The sequence below is a fragment of the Carassius gibelio genome, chromosome A19 (assembly GCF_023724105.1).
Source record: "Carassius gibelio isolate Cgi1373 ecotype wild population from Czech Republic chromosome A19, carGib1.2-hapl.c, whole genome shotgun sequence".
NCBI lineage: Eukaryota > Metazoa > Chordata > Actinopteri > Cypriniformes > Cyprinidae > Carassius > Carassius gibelio.
The window spans coordinates 26,903,263-26,926,631 of NC_068389.1; the positions used below are offsets into that span (position 1 = coordinate 26,903,263).

At 35.2% G+C, this 23,369-nt stretch overlaps 1 protein-coding gene across 1 annotated transcript; it reads left to right on the forward strand.

Moving 5' to 3' along the window:
- The first annotated feature begins 195 nt into the window (after window positions 1-195).
- On the forward strand, window positions 196-20,710 carry sh3bp5a (SH3-domain binding protein 5a (BTK-associated)). Its single transcript, XM_052532460.1, has 9 exons — window positions 196-540; window positions 1,838-1,900; window positions 4,984-5,112; window positions 14,864-15,028; window positions 15,130-15,260; window positions 16,255-16,297; window positions 17,226-17,445; window positions 18,561-18,896; window positions 19,945-20,710. The coding sequence occupies exons 1-9, from the start codon at window positions 460-462 to the stop codon at window positions 20,124-20,126; spliced, it is 1,350 nt and encodes a 449-aa protein (XP_052388420.1). The 5' UTR covers window positions 196-459; the 3' UTR covers window positions 20,127-20,710.
- Window positions 20,711-23,369: the final 2,659 nt, after the last annotated feature.

The window sequence follows — 23,369 nt, forward strand, 5'->3', positions numbered from 1 at the left end:
AATTAAAAATTAAGCTCAGAAATACCTAATACACGTAAATTAAAACTAAAGTGAAAACTGGAGATATGTTAATAAATAGCCTACTGTTATAGTATATAAATAACACTAGAATAACACTACCTCAGTGTGTGTGTGTGTGTGTGTGTGTGACCCCCATTAGGACAGCGAGTGTGTGTGTGTCGGAGGGGGCGGGCCAGATCTCAGCCGAGCTCAGCGCTCGAGCCGCTTCTCATTCTCGTGTCTGCCGGTGTTTTGTGTGTGTTTGTGTCTCGGCAGATTCATTGTCTGTTGGATATGTGGAAATATCGTGTGCTTTTCTTTTAATCGCGTGTTGTGGATATAGTCTACCGATGGTTTGACCGCAGATGCGCGGCTCCGCACGGATCATCTGAGCCCGTTATCCCGGAGAGAGACCCGCTTTGTTCGGCCAGTAACAAACGAATCACGTCTGCTGTCGAAATGAACGACACGGAGAAAGATAACAAATCTGATGAAGACTCGGAATCTCTGGAGGAAGAGGAGGTTGACCCGAGGATTCAGGTACAGATAAAAAAATCCCGAATTCACATCGATAAAACCACTTAAACGAAACCCGACTGGACGTTTTTGTTCTGATATTCCTCAGTCCTGTTTAACCTTCCCGGAATCAGAACTGAAGTTGGACCGGGCCATCAAACTCTGATGAGATTCAATCTTTAATAATCCGATCTGATCATATTCAGTTTGTTCAGAGTTCAGCAGCTGCTGTTAGATCTGATAGAAGGAACCCCAGTGTGTTATGTCATCTGTTAGATTCTGTTACATTGTTTCATTGTTTGTTATATTGAGGATATTACCGAGTTGACAATCACTTTGACGTCATATTTAGAACTCATTTTCCTCTCTAAACGAAACAGTTGAGCTCACGTGCAGCGCATGCAGAATTAAGTCTGCTTTATGAGGTGTGTGAGAATAATTAGATTCTTTTTATTCACTTAAAAGTCCTTAAAGTATACACTGGCACATTTGTACATATATATATAGGATACACACACACACGAACACATAAATATGGTCCAACGTTCAGTCGTGATTCGTGATATATATGTGTGTCCTGCTAAAATTTATATTTTTTTCAGGCTCCTATGTTTAGGTTCAGTGATTTACTTTAATGGCAATCTATAATTATTTTTCTATGCCACTAGTAAAATAACTGAACATAAAAATAGGAGCCTGATAAAAATGCTCATTTTAGATTAAAGTATCAGATGGCACATTTACATATATATATATATATATATATATATATATATATATATATATATATATATATATATATATATATATATATATATATATATATGTTCATTTTTATGTTCATATATATATACACACACACACAATAAAATCACTTAAATGCACTAAAAGTCACTTTCTCATTCAGTAACATGCAGACATTTCGAAGCGTGACTTCAATATCCAGATATTTCTTTTTGAACGCTGTTATTTATTATTTTATCACTTGTCTTTTTGCAATGTTTTGCTTCACATGTCCACTTCTAATAGAACTTTCATTTTAATAGATGCATTTCTCTTGAAAGTGAAGAACTTTTCTGTGTAGTTGTGCTAGATGAACTGGTTTTTCATCCTCCACCCATGAAAAAAAATAAGCATATAATCTTATAATGAAAACAACATGTGTGTCATCAGCGTGTGGCTAGCTTCGCAGGAAAAGCATTCATATGAGCTTAATCTCAGTGCTGGGTTATTGAATAACACTGCTGTCGGCCTGCTTGTATTACAAGAGACTTCTTACTGCGATCTTAACTCCTTCTGCATTACTTTATCTCTTCAACAGGGTGAACTGGAGAAACTGAATCAGTCTACAGATAACATCAACAGATGGGAGACCGAACTGGAGGTAAGGTTCACATGCTTACATTGTGGTGTCACTGTTTTCACTGAAAATGTTTGCAGGCGTAATTCCAAAGTGTAAAATGTCTAAACTCTCAGACCCTCCTGCTTCAGCACTCACTAATAGGAAGTTTCTTTGCATGTGACTGACACCCATTATATCTGCTGAGGAGACGGAGGAAATCTCTCCTGTCCGAGTCTGGAATTCCTGTCATGAAAGCCACAAACCACAACAGCTAAAGGAGTAGTTTAGGAAAATGTTTCTCATTCCAAACACGGATGACTTTCTTCTAGAGGAAAAACACGCAGAAATAGTAAATTGCCAGTTGGCATCAGAAACATCCATTTCCATGTTTTGTTTCAGCTGAATTATGATTTCCTTTCTGAATATAGCATTTGTACCCTGACAAAAAATACTGTGAAGTTACCACAGTTATACCAAAGTATTTCAAAGAATATCATGGTACTACCGTGGTCCATAAAAGGTTTTGTTAGTTTTGTCTCAACCAGTGTAGAATCTGTGTTATTTTAGTATCATTTATTTTATTTACCATTATATTTTTCATATTTTCATTAAGATTTTATTTCATATGATTTTTTTATTTTAATATTTAACATTTCAGTATTATTATTTAGAATTAGCTGTCATTTTTAGATTTTCATTCACATTTTGAGTTTTATTTTTTTTTATATAATTTAATTTAATTTGTATTAATTTAATTTTATTAATTCTGTATAGTGCTAGTTTGGTTTAATTTTTATCTAATTTTTATTATTATTGTTTTTTATTTTGGTTTTTATTTATTTGCAGGTAATACATTTTGTGCTTCAACATAAACTAATTTTAGTTGGCTGCCAAGCAAAGTTATTATGGTTAACTAAAACTAAAAATGAAACCAAAAAATACACACACACACACACACACACACACATCCACACACACAAAAAAGTTATGTAATAAAATAATGAAATTAAGAAGCCTGACATGACATGCAAGAAAAAATTAATAAATTGTGGGCACGATTTACTAATTCGTTCCCTCAATTTACTATAACGTGCACACAATTACTTTTACAATTAATAAAATTCACAATTAATTGCGTTCCCTCGATTTACTATTTTGTTCGCTGCATTTGCTAAATCGTGTGCATGATTTAGCAAATCGAGGGAATGAATTAGTAAATCATGCGCACAATTTATAAATGGAGTGAACAAAATAGTAAATCGAGGGAATGCTATTGTAATCGTGTGCATGTTTTAGTACATTGAGGGAACGAATTAATAAATCCTGCGCACGATTTAGCCAAAACAAAACAATAAATATAAACATTAATAAAACAATATATTATTAAAAACTATATTAGTATCTTGATACAAAAATATTTCATTTTAATGATTAGCCATGAATTCAGATACAAGTGTTTTTAAAATCTTCTTAATTTCAGATTCATGACTATTTGTTACTCATCAGACCTCTGTATTTATTTATATATATATCCACAGTTCTCTGTATTTTACTGTATTTGGCCTGTGGTTATTCAGCAGAAGGAACCAGGAAGTGTCCTTCTGTCAGAGGAAGTCTAAGTCCCTCTGTGGTTTTGGTCACTGAGGTCCTGTGTGGAAGGATGTAGATGTCAGTGTTTTTAAATATGTCATCTGAGTGACCAAACCCAGCCGACGACAGATTCATTCAGAGCTGGACACCACATACTCACATCGCACTGGCCCTCTGCTCATCTTATTCAACAAACGTGATGTTGGGTTTCTTTCTGATGAGGGGGAGTTTTCTCAGGAAGCAGCAAAAGGCTGATTATTGAAGCGTTTCATTGCTGTGAAACTGAAAGATGGATGCATATAATTCAGAGAGATTCCTGAGCACACAGTTCACGCTGCCTGATATGATGAGCCTTTCAGTGCACTGAGATTTATTCAGATTTCACAGACGGCACGCACTCACTCTTAAATACGCCTGTCAACACAAAGACAAGAATCCATCTGTCACTGTCTTTTATTCAGTAGTTCATACAGTTGAATTAAATATATTATCCATAATGCATCACAATACTGTTGTGAGCCTTAGAGAGCAGTGTTTACTGATGCATACTGCACACAAAAATGTGATTGGCTGGCTTTATGCAATATTTAGGAGTGTGAATGAGCTTCATTAAGATAAAGTTGTGTTAAAGGAATAGTTCACCCAAAAATAAACATTAGCTGAAAATGTGCTCAGCCTCAGGCCATCCAAGATTAGGATGAGTTTGTTTCTTCATCAGATTTGGAGAAATGTAGCTTTATATCACTTGCATTCAATTGCAATGAATGGGTGCCGTCCACACATCTGATAAAAAACATTACAATATTCCACAAGTAATCCACACCACTCCAGTCCATCAGTTAATGACTTGAGAAGCAGCTGTGTTTTTTTAAGAAACAAATCCATCATTAAGACTTTTTTTTAACTTCAAACCATCACTTCTGGTTTGAATCCATAATCCAGAACACTTCCTCTAGAGAAAAAGTAATCTCATCTGAATCAGGAGAGAAATCTGCACAGATCAAGCACCATTTACAAGCCAAAACAGCTCTAAACAAATATGTGGGTTAATTTTGATTTGAGAAACAATAGGATATTGACTTTTTCACTGGAGGAAGCATTATTATGGAGTTGTATTTTAGCCAGAAGCAATGGTTTGAAGTTAAAAACATCTTGATGATGTATTTGTTGTTTCAAACATGCGGCTTTTCACTTCTCAAGACATTAACTGATGGACTGGAGTGCCGTGGATTACTGTGAAGTTTTTAACAGCTGTTTAGACTCACATTCTGACGGCACCCATTCACTGCAGAGGATCCACTGGTGAGTGAATGATGTAATGCTACATTTCTCCAAATCCGATTGAGAAACAAACTCATCTACATCTGAATTGAAGAACTGCACATTGAATTTGACAAATTTGTGAGGTTTGTGGCATGCATATCGACATTCAGTGTCAGAGAACATGCAAACATCGGATAGACAGCTGATATACCCGAGCATCTTAATTTAGATTTAATGACCCCCTAAATCTGTTACCGGTCTTTGTTCTGCAGGACTCCCGGCAGAAGTTTCGTGCCGTCCTAGTGGAGGCCACTGTCAAGCTGGACGAGCAGGTAAAGAAGATCGGTAAAGCTGTAGAAGACTCGAAACCGTACTGGGAGGCCAGGAGAGCGGCACGTCAGGTGAGCTGAACTCATCGTCCATCTGCAGTTTGTTCTTAGTCATTTATTATGCTGGAGTTTACATGGTGTGCTGTCTTCTGGAATCTCATCTATCTAAATAATGAATTAAGGATGCAACAAAATATTAGCCACCAAAAACCAGATGCAAGTGTTTTTTTGCTAGTTTTGTTTAAATAGCTAATGCATTTGTGCTCATTTATGCACTCATGGGCATGCTGGTCTGATAACGAGGTGTGTTTAGGTGCATTGTAGGTGCGTCTGAAATAGACTGCGCCTTTGACCAACTGAAGCCTGGTCAGAAGTCAGTGGCGCAATATTTATTTACTTTTTTGTTAATTGAAGAGTGTGTTAGTAACGTGCCTACAGGTGGGTGACCAACGGGAGTACACTCTGCTTATTACACACATAGGGACACACAGCAGCGCACAAGCATGCCAGATATTAAAAATGAAAGGATTACAGTGTAAAAGATTATTATTGTGCCCCATAGATGGTCTAGCCGTAGACTACATTATTTAAGCAGTGCAAAAGCACTTAAGAGCTGATTTATACTGTAAGGTTGCATGAACAAATAATGTAATCTTTGTAAAACAGCACATTTACATTATTAATGTTCACTGATCAAAGAAAGTATAATCTGAAAGACTATAAACAGAGCCGCAGATGTTAAGTAAAACACATTCGTCCCAGTTTAACGTCTCATAATCACATGAGCACCTTCCACCCCCAATCCCAGCCTGCGCTGTCAGCATCTCAATAATGAACGGCCTGCAGTCCAGCGTACTGACGAGGGGGAACTTGTTTGCAAACAGACTTTGGCATTTCCATAGATAGAAACAGCTCTGGAGAGAAGACTGAACATGACGTCCTTCTGATGTGTCTACATGCATATAAAAAGGCTCTTCTCCTCAGAACACAACGCGCCTTAACTCGACAACACAAAATCTGTCTAGTTTTTAATCTGAACATTAACATGCATCTGTCATTAGTGGCGTGTGAAAGCGTGTGTAGATTAGAGCGTCTGCTGTGAAGAATTTGAGATCCCTGCTGCTTCCAGCCATGACATTCTCCATATTATCACCTTGTGACAGTGATAAATCAACACTAATGTCGCTCTGACACAGTCATAAAAGAGCTTTTTATATCCAGGAGCTGAGTTTGGTGAGAGTTGTGCTCGGCTTCTGGCTCTAACTCAGTTATTACGCAGTCCAAATGAACAGAAACTAATTATATCACAACGTTAGAACCAGAAACATGTATTTTTATTGTCTTTAAAAGAAGTCTCATCTGCTCACTACATTTAGCTGATGAAAAGCACAGTAAAAACTGTAATATTGTTGTATAATTTGCTGCTTAAGAAACATTTCTGATTATAATCGATGTTAAAACAGTTGCCTGCTTCATTTTTTTTAATGGAAACCTCATTCTTGCTGCATAAAAATATACATTTAAATAAATAAACAAACCCTATAACTTATGTGCACTTGAAGTGATGGACTCTTATTAGTAAGAAGTAAGAAATCTTCAGACAGTCAGAAGCTCATATTCTCAGTCTATTTTTACACACATTAAAACAAAATGATCTGAGATTAGTCACGCTGCCAGGAAAAAGACATCGTCAGCGAATCTTTTAAAAGCTCCTGGTAAAACCCGATTCATTTGAGCAGAAGCAAACACATAAATAATAATTCATTGGAGTCGTATCTCTATGGTGTCTGTAAGCATTATTACACTCAAAAATTACTCTTTTCTTTTCTTCATTCATGTTTCTTGTCTCACTGTGAATGATCCAACAAAAGTCTTTCAAAGCAATGCATAATAATTCAGGATTAAATACATACAGCACACACCTCGTTATGCATGTTAGCTAATATGATTTAGTGGCTGGAGTTAATCTTATAATGCATTATATCACTATCTGTGATCTGTGTTAAGCACTCAAGCTTTATTGTGCGGTTTGTCTCTCAGCTTTTTACACTAAATTGGTGCTAATCAATGTGTGCATGCTTGCTGGTAATCCAATGAAGGTGGTCTTAACTGTCCTGTCATCACTCTGAAAGACCACCAGGATCTGTGTATGTCAGTAGATGAGACAGACGGTCAGGACAGGCAGTGCCAGCTGTCTCTCAGTCAGAGTGCCAACGCCCACTTCACAGCCAATCAGAGCACAGCACATGACCACAGCTGACCAGACAGATAGAAGGATAGACAGACAGACAGACAGACAGACAGACAGACATACAGACAGACAGACGGACGGATAGACAGACAGACAGACAGACAGACAGACAGACATACAGACAGACAGACGGACGGATAGACAGACAGACAGACAGACAGACAGACAGACATACAGACAGAAAGACAGACAGACAGACAGACAGACAGACAGACAGAGAGACGGACAGATAGACAGATAGATAGATAGATAGATAGATAGATAGATAGATAGATAGATAGATAGATAGATAGATAGACAGACAGACACACAGACAGACAGATAGATAGATAGATAGATGCTGTTTTTCTGCATCATCTGTTGTGTCTGTGTGTCACCTGAAAAGCAGCATCAGCCGTCAATGACAGACTGCAGCACGTGTCGAACTCATCTTCACAGCATGTGTGTGTCTGTGTGTGAACGGAGGTTATAAAAGAGGCACACACACACACACACACACACTTGACTGGCTAAAATTAACTCCCATCTCCAATCAAACCACTGAAAGTGCTGGTGCATCATTATGTATGCAAATGTAGACCATTTTTAGTTAATCTCTCATCTGGACATTAAAATATTTATTTTCTGGTCTTAAAAACTGCATTCCACCATACTAATTGTACTATATCTGTAGAATACATTATGTTTACAGTGCACATTTTATGCATGCATAGAATACACAGATAACATACTACATTTGTTGCAAATTGCACACTTAAAGAATCAGAATCAGAAGACAATAAGACTTTGATTAGCCACTGACATTAAATATTACTATCAAACCACTCATTTTACTCATACTGTTTGTTCAGGAAGCATTATAGAGTATACAGTGCAAATATGCACATTTTCAGTATTCATGGAATCCCTGAATGACCAGCTACAACAGGGCAATACATGGAATACTGCGTCCCATAATGCATTGCACTTGACTTAACCTTGTATTTATAGTGTTATTAATGAATCAGAATTTATTTTTTTCTCATTGTTTCTGGACTTAATTAGTGTAGAAATTTCTTAAAATTAGACAAATAGATCCAAATAATAGCTGTCTTATCTGAAATAGTAACTGAATTAAGGTCATATAGCAACATAGTGGTATACTAGTGTACTACATGCTGTATGCACAAGTGATACTACTAATGTATATATTTGGTTATCGTTGCATACTGCATCACGTGCAATATATATATATATATATATATATATATATATATATATATATTTATATTAGTCGTATACAGTATGCAGTGTAATATTCAGTGAACTAGAGTTCCATTTAAGAACACTGGAAATGCTGAATGTTCTGTTTTCTTGTGAAAATATTGCAACTTGAACTGAAAAAGGTTAACATAGCTGCTCACCTGACTGATGCAAGTTCTGTCGGATTTATGTGTTTTCTGATTTGCTGATCGATTTTGTTTTGCAGTTCAGGGCCACCGTAGTTTTCTGAAAAAGCAAGAAAAAGAACGTTTATGTCAAATGAATTTTGTTATGATTGGAAAGTGTTCATGGACAGAGAGAAACAGAGAGGGCCTGGGTTGCATGAATCATGGAGTAGAAAGAGCTGGATTGTTTATCCTCTGCTCCACCCAAAGGCCATTAGAGCAGATGGGAAACAGCCGTCTTTCTCTCATTTTGGATGAGGTTGTGGAATTCCTCTGGGTTGTACTGGATGCTGGGAGATTTATTAAAGCTCTTCATATGTGTCATGATATAACACAAAAAATAGAGCTTCCAGTGTAGTCATGCTAAAACAGGCAGGAGGAAGTTTGTAGATTATTTAGAGACGGAGAAGTAAACACACTTCTGTATTTCACTGAATGCTAATAAAAACATGAGGAAGTTTTCAGCCTTTAACGGAGAGTTATTGTGTCAGTAGCAGCTAGTTTTCTCCGTCTCTTCAGGTGGATGAACTGGCTGTGATAGCTGAAGAAGTGGGTCACTGTTTTCAGTAGGTCAGACAGAGTTTAGGCTGAGCCGAAGCGATTCTACATCTTCAGATGATGCTGCTGAGCTCATTAAATGTTAATTTAACATAAATGCTGCTCATGAAAAACCCATTTGTCTGACCGAGTTTGGGAAAGAAATAGGTCAGCAAATCAGAAACAAAAAAATCACATGCTTGTGCTGCCTGACAAAAACATTACCAGGAGTGTTTCTATCCCATCTTCAGTCTAGACACTGAGAACTTGTGTAATTGCACCAAAGTGAGTGAACTTGAGTGTGTAATTTTTATCTTAAAATCTCCAGCGCAAGTGAGAATAACTCTAATCTGTTCAACTTCATTTAAACTAGTTAAACTAAAATGAAGGTACTTAACCTCTAAAACTAAATTGTAACTAACGGAAATGGTGGTAAAACAGATGAAAAAAGCCCACAGATGCACATTTGCATGTCTTTTGAGAAAATACAGGAAGAAAATCACCCAAAAAACCCTGGAAACCACAGAGCAGCACCCTATTTTATTGTATTTTTTAATTTTGTTAAATTCTAGATTTGATTATATGACAGTGAGAATCATAAGATAAGATAAAATCAAACACACACACATTCGCACAATTGTTTAAAAGTTAACTAGTTTTTTTTTTTTTTGGCTGCATCAAATGGATAAAAAAAGTCCAGGAAAAACACTTATAATATTACAAAATATATCTATTTAAAAAATGCTGATTTTCTTTTTCTTTTACTTTCTATTCATCAATGAATCCTGAAAAAATAAAATGCCTCACAACTTTCACAAAAATATTCAGCGGCACAACTTTTTTCAACATTGATAATAATAATAAATGTTTTTCTTCAGCAACAAATCAGAATATTAGAATGATTTGTGACACTGAAGACTGGAGGAATGATGCTGAAAATACAGCTGCGCATCACAGAAATAAATTACTTTTTAATGTATAAAATGTCTTTAGGCACACAGCTCATCACGAGATTACGTAACAACAACAGTGACGGCTTTATGCCGGTCATTTGTCCAGACCCCGCCAGACCCACACTGTAACTCAATGTGATGGAACAGCTCACTCAAGATCACACTATTATGAGTGACACAATGATCTGTTCACATATGAGGAGAAATGCATCATCTCTAGTGTAGGATGCAGTCCTGCATTATTCTGTGCTCATGTGTTGCAAAAGTAGCTGCTGATTGAGTCATGGATATTTTAATAGCACATACTGAAAAGTGTTCCTGTTGCTTAATTGGTAGAGCATTGAGTTATCAAGCACAAGGTTGGGGGTTCGATTCCCCGGGAACACACAATAGGTAAAAATTGATAGCTTGAATGCACTGTAAGTTGCTTTAGATAAAAGCGTTTGCTATGCATAAATTTTAAATTTGATGAAAAAAAGAAGAATATACATTACAGACTTTTTTTCTACTTTTTTTTCAGCAAGGATGCATTAAATTGATAAAACGTGACAAAGACATCATTGTCCAACGATTTATATTTCAAATAAATGCTGTTCTTTTGAACGTACTATTAATCAAATAATCCTGAAAAACCAAAAACATCACAGTTCCCACAAAAACATTCAGCAGCACGACTGTTTTCAACATTAATAATAATAAATCAGTATATTAGAATGATTTCTGAAGATTATGTGACTCTGAAGACTGGAATGCTGAAAATTCAGCTTTTGATCACAGAAATAAATGACAGTTTAACAGATATTCACATAGAAAACAGCTGTTTCAAGTAGTAAAAATATTTAACCATTTTAATCAAATAAATGAAACCTTGATGAGCAAAAAAATCTTACAGACCCCAAACTTTTTTAAGGTAGTGTACAAATATAATACTGTTTAATAAAAACTGATGAGACCTACTGAAAACAGCTGAAATTAAACAAACCCTCTCTGGTTAGTGTATGAGTCTATTACTATTCAGTGTTGTGCCCACACAGACATGCCATCACACCCTTGCTTTGGCAGAGGGCTAAATGCAGCTTTTGTTTACTGCAGTACATGCATTGATTCATTGTGTTGAATGGTCAGTTCTGGACACGTCTGACGTGATGCATTAGCTAACACGCTTATGAACTGGAGGAAACCAAGTGTGTCCTTCATCTGATGTCATCCGTCTGCAGAAGTGCCTCACGTCTCCCTCAACAGCTCTCTCCACCTGTGCACCTCACTTAACTCTTCAGATGAGGTCTGAGTCTCAGGACACAGATGTATTCTTCCATGCAAAACAGAAATACAATGACGTTCAGTCGCCACAGACCGAGCCATTGACTCTGCTGTGATTCTCAACAGACTGTGACACAGACAAAGAAAGCATGCAAGAAATAAAGAAAAATACATTATACAAGTTAATAAGAAACTAGTATTATAAAATCACTTTAAATCACTTTGTTCGTGTGAAGTTATCATTTTTTTCAATATCCTGTAATGACTGTAAAGCTGGTAAACTTTTGTATGATATAAGAAAGGATACAAGAAATTAACTGCGAATGCAATTATTATTTTTTTTTTAAGTTTAATGCTTTTTCCCTTGCAAATATCTGAACATTCTCAAATTAAGATGCAACAAAATAACACAAGGTACTAAATTTTTGTTTCCTGAAAAAAATATATTAAAATTAAGCTTAAAACAACAACAACAAAAATAATCAATGGGGTAAAAAAAAAACTTAAGCGAACAATAGATTATTCTTCTGACACCACTGACTCATATTTGTATTTGTTTTAAAGGGGTCATATGATACAATCTAGATTTTTCCTTTCTCTTTGGAGTGTTACAAGCTCCTGGTGTATAAAGAAGATCTGTAAAGTTGCAAAGACTAAAGTCTCAGAATCCAGAGATAAAGAGATATTCTTTATAAAAGTTAAGACTCATCCACATCCTCCTAAAACAGCTCATTTTAACACGCCCCCACATGTTTATGTCACTATGTGGGATGATTTGCACAATGCCGCCCAGATTTCATTCAAAGAAAGAAGGTGTAACTTTTATTCTCTCTGTGCCGCCGGTGCAATGTAAGGACTTCCAAAAGAGGACATGATTAGAAATCAGTGGTTAAGTTGTATTTACAACACTGTTCCACAACAGTCAAACCCAAATATGCGTGCAACACATTTTTCAGAGGAAGAGGACTGTTTCCTGCGAGAGTAGCCAACAATGTGATGTTTTATTATCAAATTCCAGGAGGAGAACGTGGAGCCAATAATAAATAATAGCCAACATACACACATTAGTGCATATACACATTTCATTACACCAAATACACAAGATAATGTTCTTTTTAGCAACATCATATTACCCATATTATTTGTTTTTATTTAAAAAATAATCCTCAAGTTAAAGTGTCTTCATTTTAAAAGTTTAGATATTTGTTCTGGAAAGTAACAGGAATGAGCACAAATTTATAGTTTATATGGCTATGACAAATACATATGAAATATTTATATATGACATATATTTTATATGAAAAGACAAAATTACAATTCTGACAACTTCACAGCTCAAAGAATACATTAATAATACATGTGCAAAAAAATTGCATATATATATATATATTAGTGCTAAAGAAAAGCACAAGCTGCTTTTAAATAATATTTGACGTTTTTTACTAAAACATCATTTTTGTTTGGTTTGTTATTCAGAGTTGAACTGTTTTGTTCTCAACTCTATAGAAAGCATCTGTGATTTAATTGATTTGAATGTTAAACTCTCTTTGAAAATCTGAAGGTTGCTGAGGTTGTTGGTTTAGAGGAGGAAAAATAAGAAAACTCTCATGAAGTATTGAGCTTTATGAAATATACAGTAGCTTCTTCTTATCCAAGCTCTCTTTATGCATTTCATAGCAGAATATAGATTTGAATAATGTAAGAGGGATTGTCTCTAAATGAGAAGCTCGTCCCGCAGTGGTCACATGATCCGCTGTAATGCTAATCATGCTAATCTGTCAGCCCTGATAAGAATCACACGGATTTAATCTCATTTCAGTCTCAGACCAGAAAGAGGAATGTGACATCTCTGCAGTTAACATTAACATTAAACCATTATTAGTTTTTATATATATATAAATATATATATATATATATATATATATATATATACATTTTTATTATTATTTTAGTCAACGTGTTTGTCATTTTCTTTTTCGTTTTTAAGTTTTAGTTATTATTCATTTTTATTTATGTTTTCTTAATTTTATTTCAAGTGCTGCATTATTGTCACTGATAATGTTGTATGGGTTGTTTGGGGAAATAAAAAATAAAAATAAGTAGAAAGACACTTTACTATGAGATCCCATTAGTTACTGTAAATTGAGTTTACTAACAATATACAATACATTAGTTACAGTGTTATTTTAGCATTATTGATATTGTTTTTATTAATATTTTAAATCAGTTTTATAATTTAAATTTTAATATTTTTACTAATTTTGTTCTTTTTTAATATATTTCTATATTACAACTAATACATCTTCTTTCTGTTTTAGTTGTAGTTATTTTAGGACTTCAAGAAATTATGCCTTGTTTTTATATTATTTCATTCCAGGTAACACTTATTTCATTTAAAGCAACATTTCATGTTTTATTTTAATTTTAGCTCACATTAATAATAATAATATTTTTTACAGTATTTATTAATCTTTGTTAAATAATGAATTCATTATTAACAGATACAACTTTTGATTTTAATTATGCATTAGTAAATGTTGAAAACTGACTGATTAATAAATGCTTCAGAAGTATTTTTCATGTTAACTAATGTAAACAAACTTATTGCAAAGCGTTACCAAGTTACTAGTCATGCAGCTGAGTAATAAAGTCACTTAAATCAAACTGTGAACTTCTCACACTGTAGTGCATGGCACTTTTATGTGGTCCATCTGCGTCATTAATATGAGAAAATGAGTGATTATTGACAGCAGCTGTTTACTACTGTATCCTGGCAACACTAAGGAAGCGTCATCATCTCTTGCGTAACATCTTAACATGTGCACGCTTGCAGCGGTCGGAAATGCCTTACAGGAGATGAAGAAAGTGAGCTGCTTCATGCATCATATATATGTCCCAGGAGCACATGAGCAGTCTTAAGTCTCTGGGGTATATCTTTAGCAATATCCCAAAAAACACTGTGTGGGTCAAAATTATAGATTTTTCTTTTATGCCAAAAATCATTAGGATATTAAGTAAAGTTCATGTTCCATGAAGATTTTTTGTAAATTTCCTACTGTAAATATATCAAAACATAATTTTTTGATTAGTAATACACATTGCTAAGAACTTCAAAGGGGTTTTTCTCAATATTTAGATTTTTTTGTACCCTCAGATTCCAGATGTTCAAATAGTCTGACAAATATTGTCCTGTCCTAACTTATTAAGCTTGTTTATTCAGCTTTCACATGATGAATGATGACACTTAAGACTGGTCCAGAGTCACATATTAGTTTGCAAATTACAGCGGATTGCTTTGTGCACCACGCCACTTTTTAAAAGTTTGCAAAGCAAACAGCTGGCTCTGTACCAAAACTGTGAAAGCATCCTCAATCTCTGATGTTTTTCTCTTTCAGGCTCAGATTGAAGCTCAGAGAGCCACGCAGGAGTATCAGCGAGCCATTGAGATCCTCCGGGCCGCGAAAGAAACTATCGCACTGGCCGAGGAGCGTCTGCTGGAGGAGGACAGCCGGCAGTTTGACTCGGCCTGGCAGGAGATGCTCAACCACGCCACCCAGAGGGTCAGAAAGACTACTGAAACAACAGCTGACTATAAGACCCTGTTCTTTTTTATTCTCTATGCAGTGCATTGTGTCTGAACTGATCTGATTGGCTGTTCCAGGTGATGGAGGCGGAGCAAAGCAGGACACGCAGTGAAATCGAACACAGAGAAACAGCAACTAAATACAACGCCGCCATCAGCCACATGAGACAACTGGAGAAAAAACTCAAACGCACCATCAACAAGTCCAGGTCAGAGGACAGCAATCAAGGGGTTTGATATAAATACACTACCGTTCAAAATTTTAGAGTCCGTTTATTTTATTAAATTTTTTTAATGAATCTAGTTCAATAGTTCTGTTCTGCAAGGATGCATTAAACTGATCAAAAGTGACAGTAAAGACATTTATAATGCCACAGAAGATTTCTATTTGAAATAAATGCTGTTCTTTTCATCATCCTGAAAAATAAAACGAATCACAGTTTACAGAAAAATAAATATAAAGCATCACAACTGTTTTCAACATAATCAGAAATGTTTCTTGAGCAGCAAAGCATCATGTTAGAATAATTTCTGAAGATCATGTGACACTGAAGAAAATTCAGCTTTGATCACAGCAATCAATTACATTTTACAATATATTCACATAGAAAACACTTATTTTAAATGGTAATAATATTTCACAAATTGTTATGTATTTTTAAATCAAATAAATGCAGCCTCGGTGAGCAGAAGAGTCTTCTTTCAAAAAGCATAAAACAATCTTACCAGCCCCAAAACCTTTAAACAGTAGTGTATTTAAAGTCTTGATGTCGAAACTGTTACAAAACATTGAAAAAGTCCTCAAACTGAACACGATCACATAAAGTGTTTGTCTGACTTACATAATGAGATCATACATATAAATCATGTTGCAATAGACATAAAGCGAAGACTCCCTAAAATCTTCCTGGAACATGTTCTGTAAGCAGGTCTGCATCATACAAATTCATTTCAAACATTGGGAATAAAATGATTTTTCTTTCCTCTCCCTGATGGAAGTTAGTGTTTTGTGGGCCCCACAGAGGGCCTCTGCTCTCGGCTCTGTTCTGCTGTGTGTCGGTGGGTTATGGGTGGATGTGTTGTTCAGTGTAATGCGTCTCTAATGGGTTCCAGATGTGCTTCTGCTGCTGGAATGTGCACTTTGGCACTCACTCTATTCTGATCTCTCTCTCTCTCTCTCTCTCTCTTTCTCTCCCTCTGCAGGCCGTACTTTGAATTAAAGGCGAAGTATTACCTACAGCTTGAGGTACACCAGTTTTTATTTTGCACAAAATAATACTTTCAGAATGTTTAATCCCAAAATCAGTTAAATGAATTGTGTTTTATGTATTATCTAAAGAAATGAAGATTGTGATTTTTATGCTTTTTGTGACTAATAAGAACAAATTTCAGCCTAAGTTCCTGTAATGTGAATAAACATTGCAATGATTTATCTGTTGTACTGAATTTATGCTGATGTACATAAATCAGTGCATTACAGTATTTTTTATATTATTTGTTAGAAATATTTGTAAAATTATATTGAAATACATTTAAAAAAGAAATAATATGTGTTAGCATATTTCATATTTTATAAAGAAAATGCTGTAGGTAAATACAGTAATGAGAATCACCTTTAAGAATAATGAAAATTACTAAATAAATAAATAATGAGCCATTCAGACATATTACATTCAATTTGAAATGAGTTATTTTTTTAATTATTTAAAAAATATTTCAATTGAATATAATACCAAAAATAATATTTTATAAATATTTTTTAGAAAAGTAAATTTCAATATATTCAAATATTTTGTTAATATTATATGCCATTTTTATATTATATTTTATATTTTATTAAAAATGTAGTATGTACTACAATCTTGAGAATCTTAGGAGATTCACCATAAAAAATATATATAATTGTAATTATAAATTAGCAGACAAACAAATTAGACATCCATGCATATTACAATAATGTGAATTTGAGGGGAAATTTGTCACGAAAAATGTCTCTAAAATGTCTCAAATTATTCTAAAGTAACCTTAATTTTCTTTAGTCAAAATACAATGCATTTGATTTTTGTGTTTTTTTTTCATGTTTTTAGTCATGCATGAATATTCTTTTTAGAAACACAACTTTACATGTAGATTTGATCTGATTTTGATTCTAAATATTTGTGTCCTGTTCACAGCAACTGAAGCGACGGGTCGACGAGCGTCAGGTTAAACTCACCCAAGCCAAAGCTGAGTATCGGACCGCTCTTCGTAATCTGGAGACCATCTCTGATGAGATCCACGCACGGCGCCGACTGTCTGCCATGGGGCCCCGAGGCCGAGGGGTGGGGGCCGAAGATGACGGGACCGCCACCGATGACATCACTAACTTCAAACTGGAGTCTGACGGCATATCGAGTATGTGAGGTCACACATTACTACCAAGGTTGATTTAGCTTCAGCTCTGCCTGTTTTACGCTGAAGAGACAGCCATAAACAACCATTGAGCTAATACAGGGAGACAAAAAAAAGTGATTGTAAACTTAGACAAATGTATGAATTTCATTGCATCAGATAAAAAAACATAATATTTTACCATTTCAAATCTGACAAACTAATGTTTGTAAAATATTTTCAGGGCAGCTGCATGTGTAAAATCCTTGTCTTGAAAGACAATTAATATTCAAACTTGTTTTAATAATAACTTCACACAGTTATTAAATACAATCTGAAAGAACTCTGATCTGACTGAATAATGAAACTGTTGTCTTTTTAGAGCTATTGTAAATACAGAATTTGAATTAGTCTAATATTTAATGAAGCTTGCATCACTGATTATGAATTGATGTTCAAAGTAAAAAATGTGAATTGTGAGTTGTATTTTCAATTAATGTTATTTATTTGAATTTAAGGTGAAATATTATCAGCTCAAAATACATTCATCCCAAAATCAAAGCGTTTATTTTTCATTAATTTTAAATGTGATGTTATATAATTTAAATATTATATTTCTGTTTTATATATTATAACATATTTAAATAATATAAAAGTATATGTTATGTTTATTTATTGTAAAGAAAATTAAGGAATTTGTTTTGCATTGTTACTAATTATATTCATGATTCATGAAAATATTTATACAATATTTAACTTATTTATTACAATTTGAATAGTTTATTGCATTCTGATGCAGCTTACCTGTTAATTTAAATAAATTTGCTGATTGAAGTATAAAAACTATTGTATTACATTTTTTTATTATTTAAAAAACAATATATATATATATATATATATATATATATATCTTTTTAGAGCAGAATTTGAATTTGCATTATATTTAACGAAGTTTGCATCATTGATTCTGTTTCTTACCTGTTTAATACTGTGTAGCTGCTGTGAAACAACATCTATTGTTTAAAGCACTATAGAAATCAACCTGATTTGACTTGACTTGTCTTCAACAGGACTTGTTTATAGTCTCTATTCAGCAGTATGAAGTTGGAGACTAAATGCACTCTGTGTTTGTTGTTCAGTGATATCTGTGAATTTGGAGGACAGCTGTAACGGCTCTCCATCAGACGACGATCCTGAGACGAGGTCCACCTGCAGCATGAGCTCCACGTCTGCTCCACTAGACCTGCCCTGTCCGTACACCACCTCCTCTTCTTCCTCCTCATATCCTCTGCTCTCTTCCTCCTGCCCGTACCCTTCCTCTTCCTCCTCGTCCCCGCTGTCCCTCTCTGTCAGTCCTGACCTGCTCCAGCTGCCGGGCTCGGGGTCTCTGGAGGGTTTCGAGCAGGTGTCTCCGGTGCTGGGACCTCGTAGTGAGTGCAGCGGAGCCTCATCACCCGACTGTGAACGGGAGAGAGGTGAGAGACAAAAGACCTTGAACTATCAGGACTGTATGGAGTTATAAAGTTACAGGACAACTAGCAATTTTTTTACTCATATCTTGTGTGTTAGAGAAATATTCCAGGTTCGATACAAGTTAAGATCAATTGAATTTGTGGCATAAAGTAGATTTTCCACACACAAAAAATATAGATCTGTCCCTCATTTTCTTAAAAAAATAAATTAAATAAACTGAAAAAAAAAAAAACTTTATTATTCATAGTATTATTAATGAGGATTTATTATAGCTAATTAAAAATAAATCTAAATAAATGTTAATGAAATAAAAATAATAACTTATTTAATTTTAATTCAAAATTTTCTTCAATGTTTACGTACTAAAATATTTGAAACTGAAATAAATATTAATAATTAAAAATTAATACTTTTAAAATTAAATTAAGTTATATAGAGACTCAAAAAAATATACAAACGAATAAACAAATACAATTTTTTTTATAAAATTTTAACTAAACTTTAAAATGAAATGAAATGGAAAATATCAAATAAAATTCATTCATAATATATAAAAACTAGAATAGCATACTAATGACACTAAAATAACATTGCTGTACATTTAAAAATCACTCATGTTTTCTTTATACATGATTTATACAATCTTACAACTTTGTTGACATGACAATACACCACAAACTCTTAACTGTAGCTGTAAAATAGATTAATAAATGTCAATAAAATTATAATAAATAAATTGTTAAAGCTTTATGCATTCATATAATTACCACCGTTTTTGCTGATAAATTTTTAAATAATAAAGAAATCCAGAATCCAGAATTTTTTTTAACAGACATTTCATATAAAAAAAAACAATTAAAGAAATAAACCATTTCATATTGTCCGAATTTTATTCAAGTAGAAAATCATTAAATATAAATTCAATTGATAAGACATGCTTTTAAATATCACAATTTAATTAAACCATTAAAAAGAAAAATAAATGCAAAACACGCAATTTGTTTGGAATAAATGAACAGATTCTCATCAGTTCTTTGTGTTTTCTTACAGGTGAGAGGGCAGAAGGTGCAGAAGTTAAACCTGACCCTTCAAAAAACATCAGCAGTCAGAAAAGCTCACACCTGGAGAAGAGTATGCACAGTTTATCTCTCCAAACCACAGACGACAACGACACTCATCCATTCAGTGTGACCTCAAACACAGCAGCAGTGCTGCTTCTCAACAGTGTTTAAACTCAGAAACCACCACCTGCTCCAACCAAACCTTCGGCGCAGGGGCCCGGATCTGAGATGACAGTGTGATCCATCAAAGGAACCATTGTGAAACTATTCTCATCTCAGTGTTACAGAGAGCTCATCTCAGACTGGTCTGAACCCAGAAAACCATGAAGTATTACAACTGACATGAAGACTTCAGCTATGAAGTGACGAGAACTATTGAACTTTTCATCATCACTGAGTGGATGTCTTCCTCAAATGTGTAGTGAATAGACACTGTTCATATTTTCTGACTTCTCACTACTCGATTTTGATGAATTAGGATGGATGAAACACTCTGATTCTCCAACGACAGACTATGTAAATGACTGAAAATTGGCTAGTGTGATGCCAGCACTTGTTTTTCACTCTGTCTGAATTAGTGCAATGCATTTCCTCTCGTCTTACTCTCTGTTTTCCACTCCACAGGTCATAACGTAAAGACTCACGTAGTTCGAAGCTATATATTTATACTCAACATTTATCTCGTTATCATGATGTTATCGACGTGTTTTCATGTCACAAAAGTTCTTACTTGTGTAATAAACAGATGCACACAGCACGAGTCTCTTTCCACTGTTGTTTTCACATAGTAAGACGCCTTTATTCCAAAACAATAAAATTAAAATGAATTCCTGTCTAGCAATGTGTGTTTATAATATACAAAACAACAATTAGTTCTTTCAAATCTTCTAGCGCCAGTCATTTTATTTATCAAGTTGGCTCACTGTTTCGTGCTTCAGTAATGTGATGTTGTTTCTGCAAAAAGAGCATAGTGAGTGCCGATGCTCCCTAGTTTTTGCAGTGCATTGTGGGATTTTTAAGGGAGTGGATGTTACAGTGCACTGGAAGGATTTTGTGCTTGAGACAGCCCTTAAAATATAAATGTATAGCAGGAAATAAAAATTAATAAAGTTACAATTTCCTGCACTCTAAAAAACGTTGGGTTGTTTCTGTACTCAGTGTGCCCTATCATACACCCGGCGCAATGTGACGCAAGGCGCAGCATAAGTGGGTTTGCTAGTTTTAGTCCAGCGCTGTTTTTATTTTCCCATCCAGCACCACGCCGTTTAATAGGGTTTGGGCATCGTGACGTCATTACTTGGCATGGCATGTTGATGGCCTCCTTTACTGCTACTTGGACTACTGCGCAGTAGTAAAAAAAAATGTTTCAACCATGGTAAACCTTTGCTGTATTGTGGGGTGTAATCGCGCAACACATAATTGCCATGGGAAAAAAATTAAAATAGATTAACTTTCCACCGATTTCCTGCTTGGAGGCGCGACCACGGAAACCATAACATCTGAATATTAATTTATATTGCTTAAAGGTACAGGTTGTAGGACCTGCCACTTGAGGGCGCTTTACCAAAACAATAACATCACATGGTTTGATGACGCTGAGAAGGAGCATGGAATGATGGGATTTGTTGTCTTCTACCCAACCGCTGATGGCCATCAATCAGACGGAAAGATAAATCATGGATTTAACTCGAGTTAAAAAATTTGCGCGAGTAGATTACATATAAAGTCAATGCAAAGACGCGATCAGACTATGGATCAGATGGGTCCTCGCGTGGGTCTAGAAACGCGATGCCCCGCATTTGGCATGTATGCACCATAATTCTAATCTTGTTGATCGTTATAATAGCATACGTTTTCTGTAAAGATACAAAAAATCAAATCAACTCACCTGTCGAGTAAAACACAAGCGAGATCGGAATCTCTTTATAGTTGAAGTTTGTCCAAAGCTACTTCCGCATTTGCCCACGACACTGTTGCCATGTGGTTTCTATATCAGGAAAGGTGGCAACAAAGGGTAACTAACATCATTGATAGGCGACTGCACTGCCCCGTGTCACTGTTTAGAATGGGGATTTTCTCATGATTTATAAGTAGTTGAAAACATCCAAAATACCGAAGAATTTCAACATTCATCTTTCTGTTGCTATCCCTCTGCTGACAGCAAAAGGGTTGACAGCTACTAACTACACTTTTGAAACACATAATTAAAAGTATATGTGTAAATGGTTGTTAGCACTAACGGTTACTAAATTAGCAGCTAGGGGGAGCACAGTTTACCTTTGTCTGGATTACTGTACTGTTTGCCGGTGTTGTGCCCAATTTTGACACCCTGACAAATTCCCCCCTTGTTCAAATCGCTACCTGATTGCCTAATCCTAACCCCACCCCTAATCCTAACCCCTCCCCCAAACCTACTCCTAAACCTACCAATACTAGGGGTGTAATAATTTAGCAGGGGGTCAGAATCGTGCACAACACCGGCTTCATGATCTGCAGCTTCTGAACCCATCCATTTGTGAACTGCACATGAGACTCCAATGACTTGTAGCTTTGGAACTATTCTGAAGTGTAGGCGCTCACAAAACAAACAAGGTATCCGAGGATATCTGTAATGCAAAAGTGCGGCAGCAAATCGTCGTCGGTACTCCACTATTTGTTGGGAATTTCATATGGATCCAAACCACATTAATAGTGCAGATGTTGTCCACATTCCGGTCCCTGGCATCCCTATTTAGCATATACCTGTAAATCCTACAACCTTTACACGATTTTAACATCTTTTTTCTTTCTCCAAACTCTACTTCTTCTCATTCGACTTGCTGTATGTTAACATTCGCGAGGCCATCAACATGGCCGCCACATCCCAGAATGCAAAGCGGTGCCTTATTAGCAAATGCATTTGCGCCCATTTGTGCTAGTCTAAAAAAGAGGTGTGTTCTGGCGCATTGCTATTTTAAGGAGCTGAAAATAGACTGCGCCATAGACCAACTCAAACCTCGTCTAAAGTCAAAAGACAATAGCGCAATATATTTTTTGTTATTTAAAGAGCGCGTTGATGGAAAATGCGCCTCTGGGCGGGTCCACAATGTGCATTGACTTTGCTTATTACACACAAGGATGTGCATCACACAAACATGCCAAATATTAAAAACAAAAGAATTACAGTGTAAAATAATATTATTGTGTAGGCTACATATAAAAATGTAATGATGGATTGCCATTGCGTGTATTAGAATTAGGATACCTATTTGCAATTCTGCCTATTACTATTTATAATGATGAATGAAATTCTACTTCATCCCACACCTTCTTCGCCTTTGGAAGCTTTGGTGGATTCCTGCTTGTCCCGTAGATGATCTGCTCGCGCACTTTAACTTCGCACACGAGCAGATCGGTTTCTTCGCTTGAGACGCG

Excerpts from the sequence above, each read along its gene's own strand:
- sh3bp5a (XM_052532460.1), top strand. The coding sequence starts at position 460 with ATGAACGACACGGAGAAAGATAACAAATCTGATGAAGACTCGGAATCT. Across the intron at positions 541-1,837 it reads AGGTTGACCCGAGGATTCAG|GGTGAACTGGAGAAACTGAA; the intron begins GTACAGATAAAA and ends TCTCTTCAACAG. Across the intron at positions 15,261-16,254 it reads CGCACCATCAACAAGTCCAG|GCCGTACTTTGAATTAAAGG; the intron begins GTCAGAGGACAG and ends CTCCCTCTGCAG.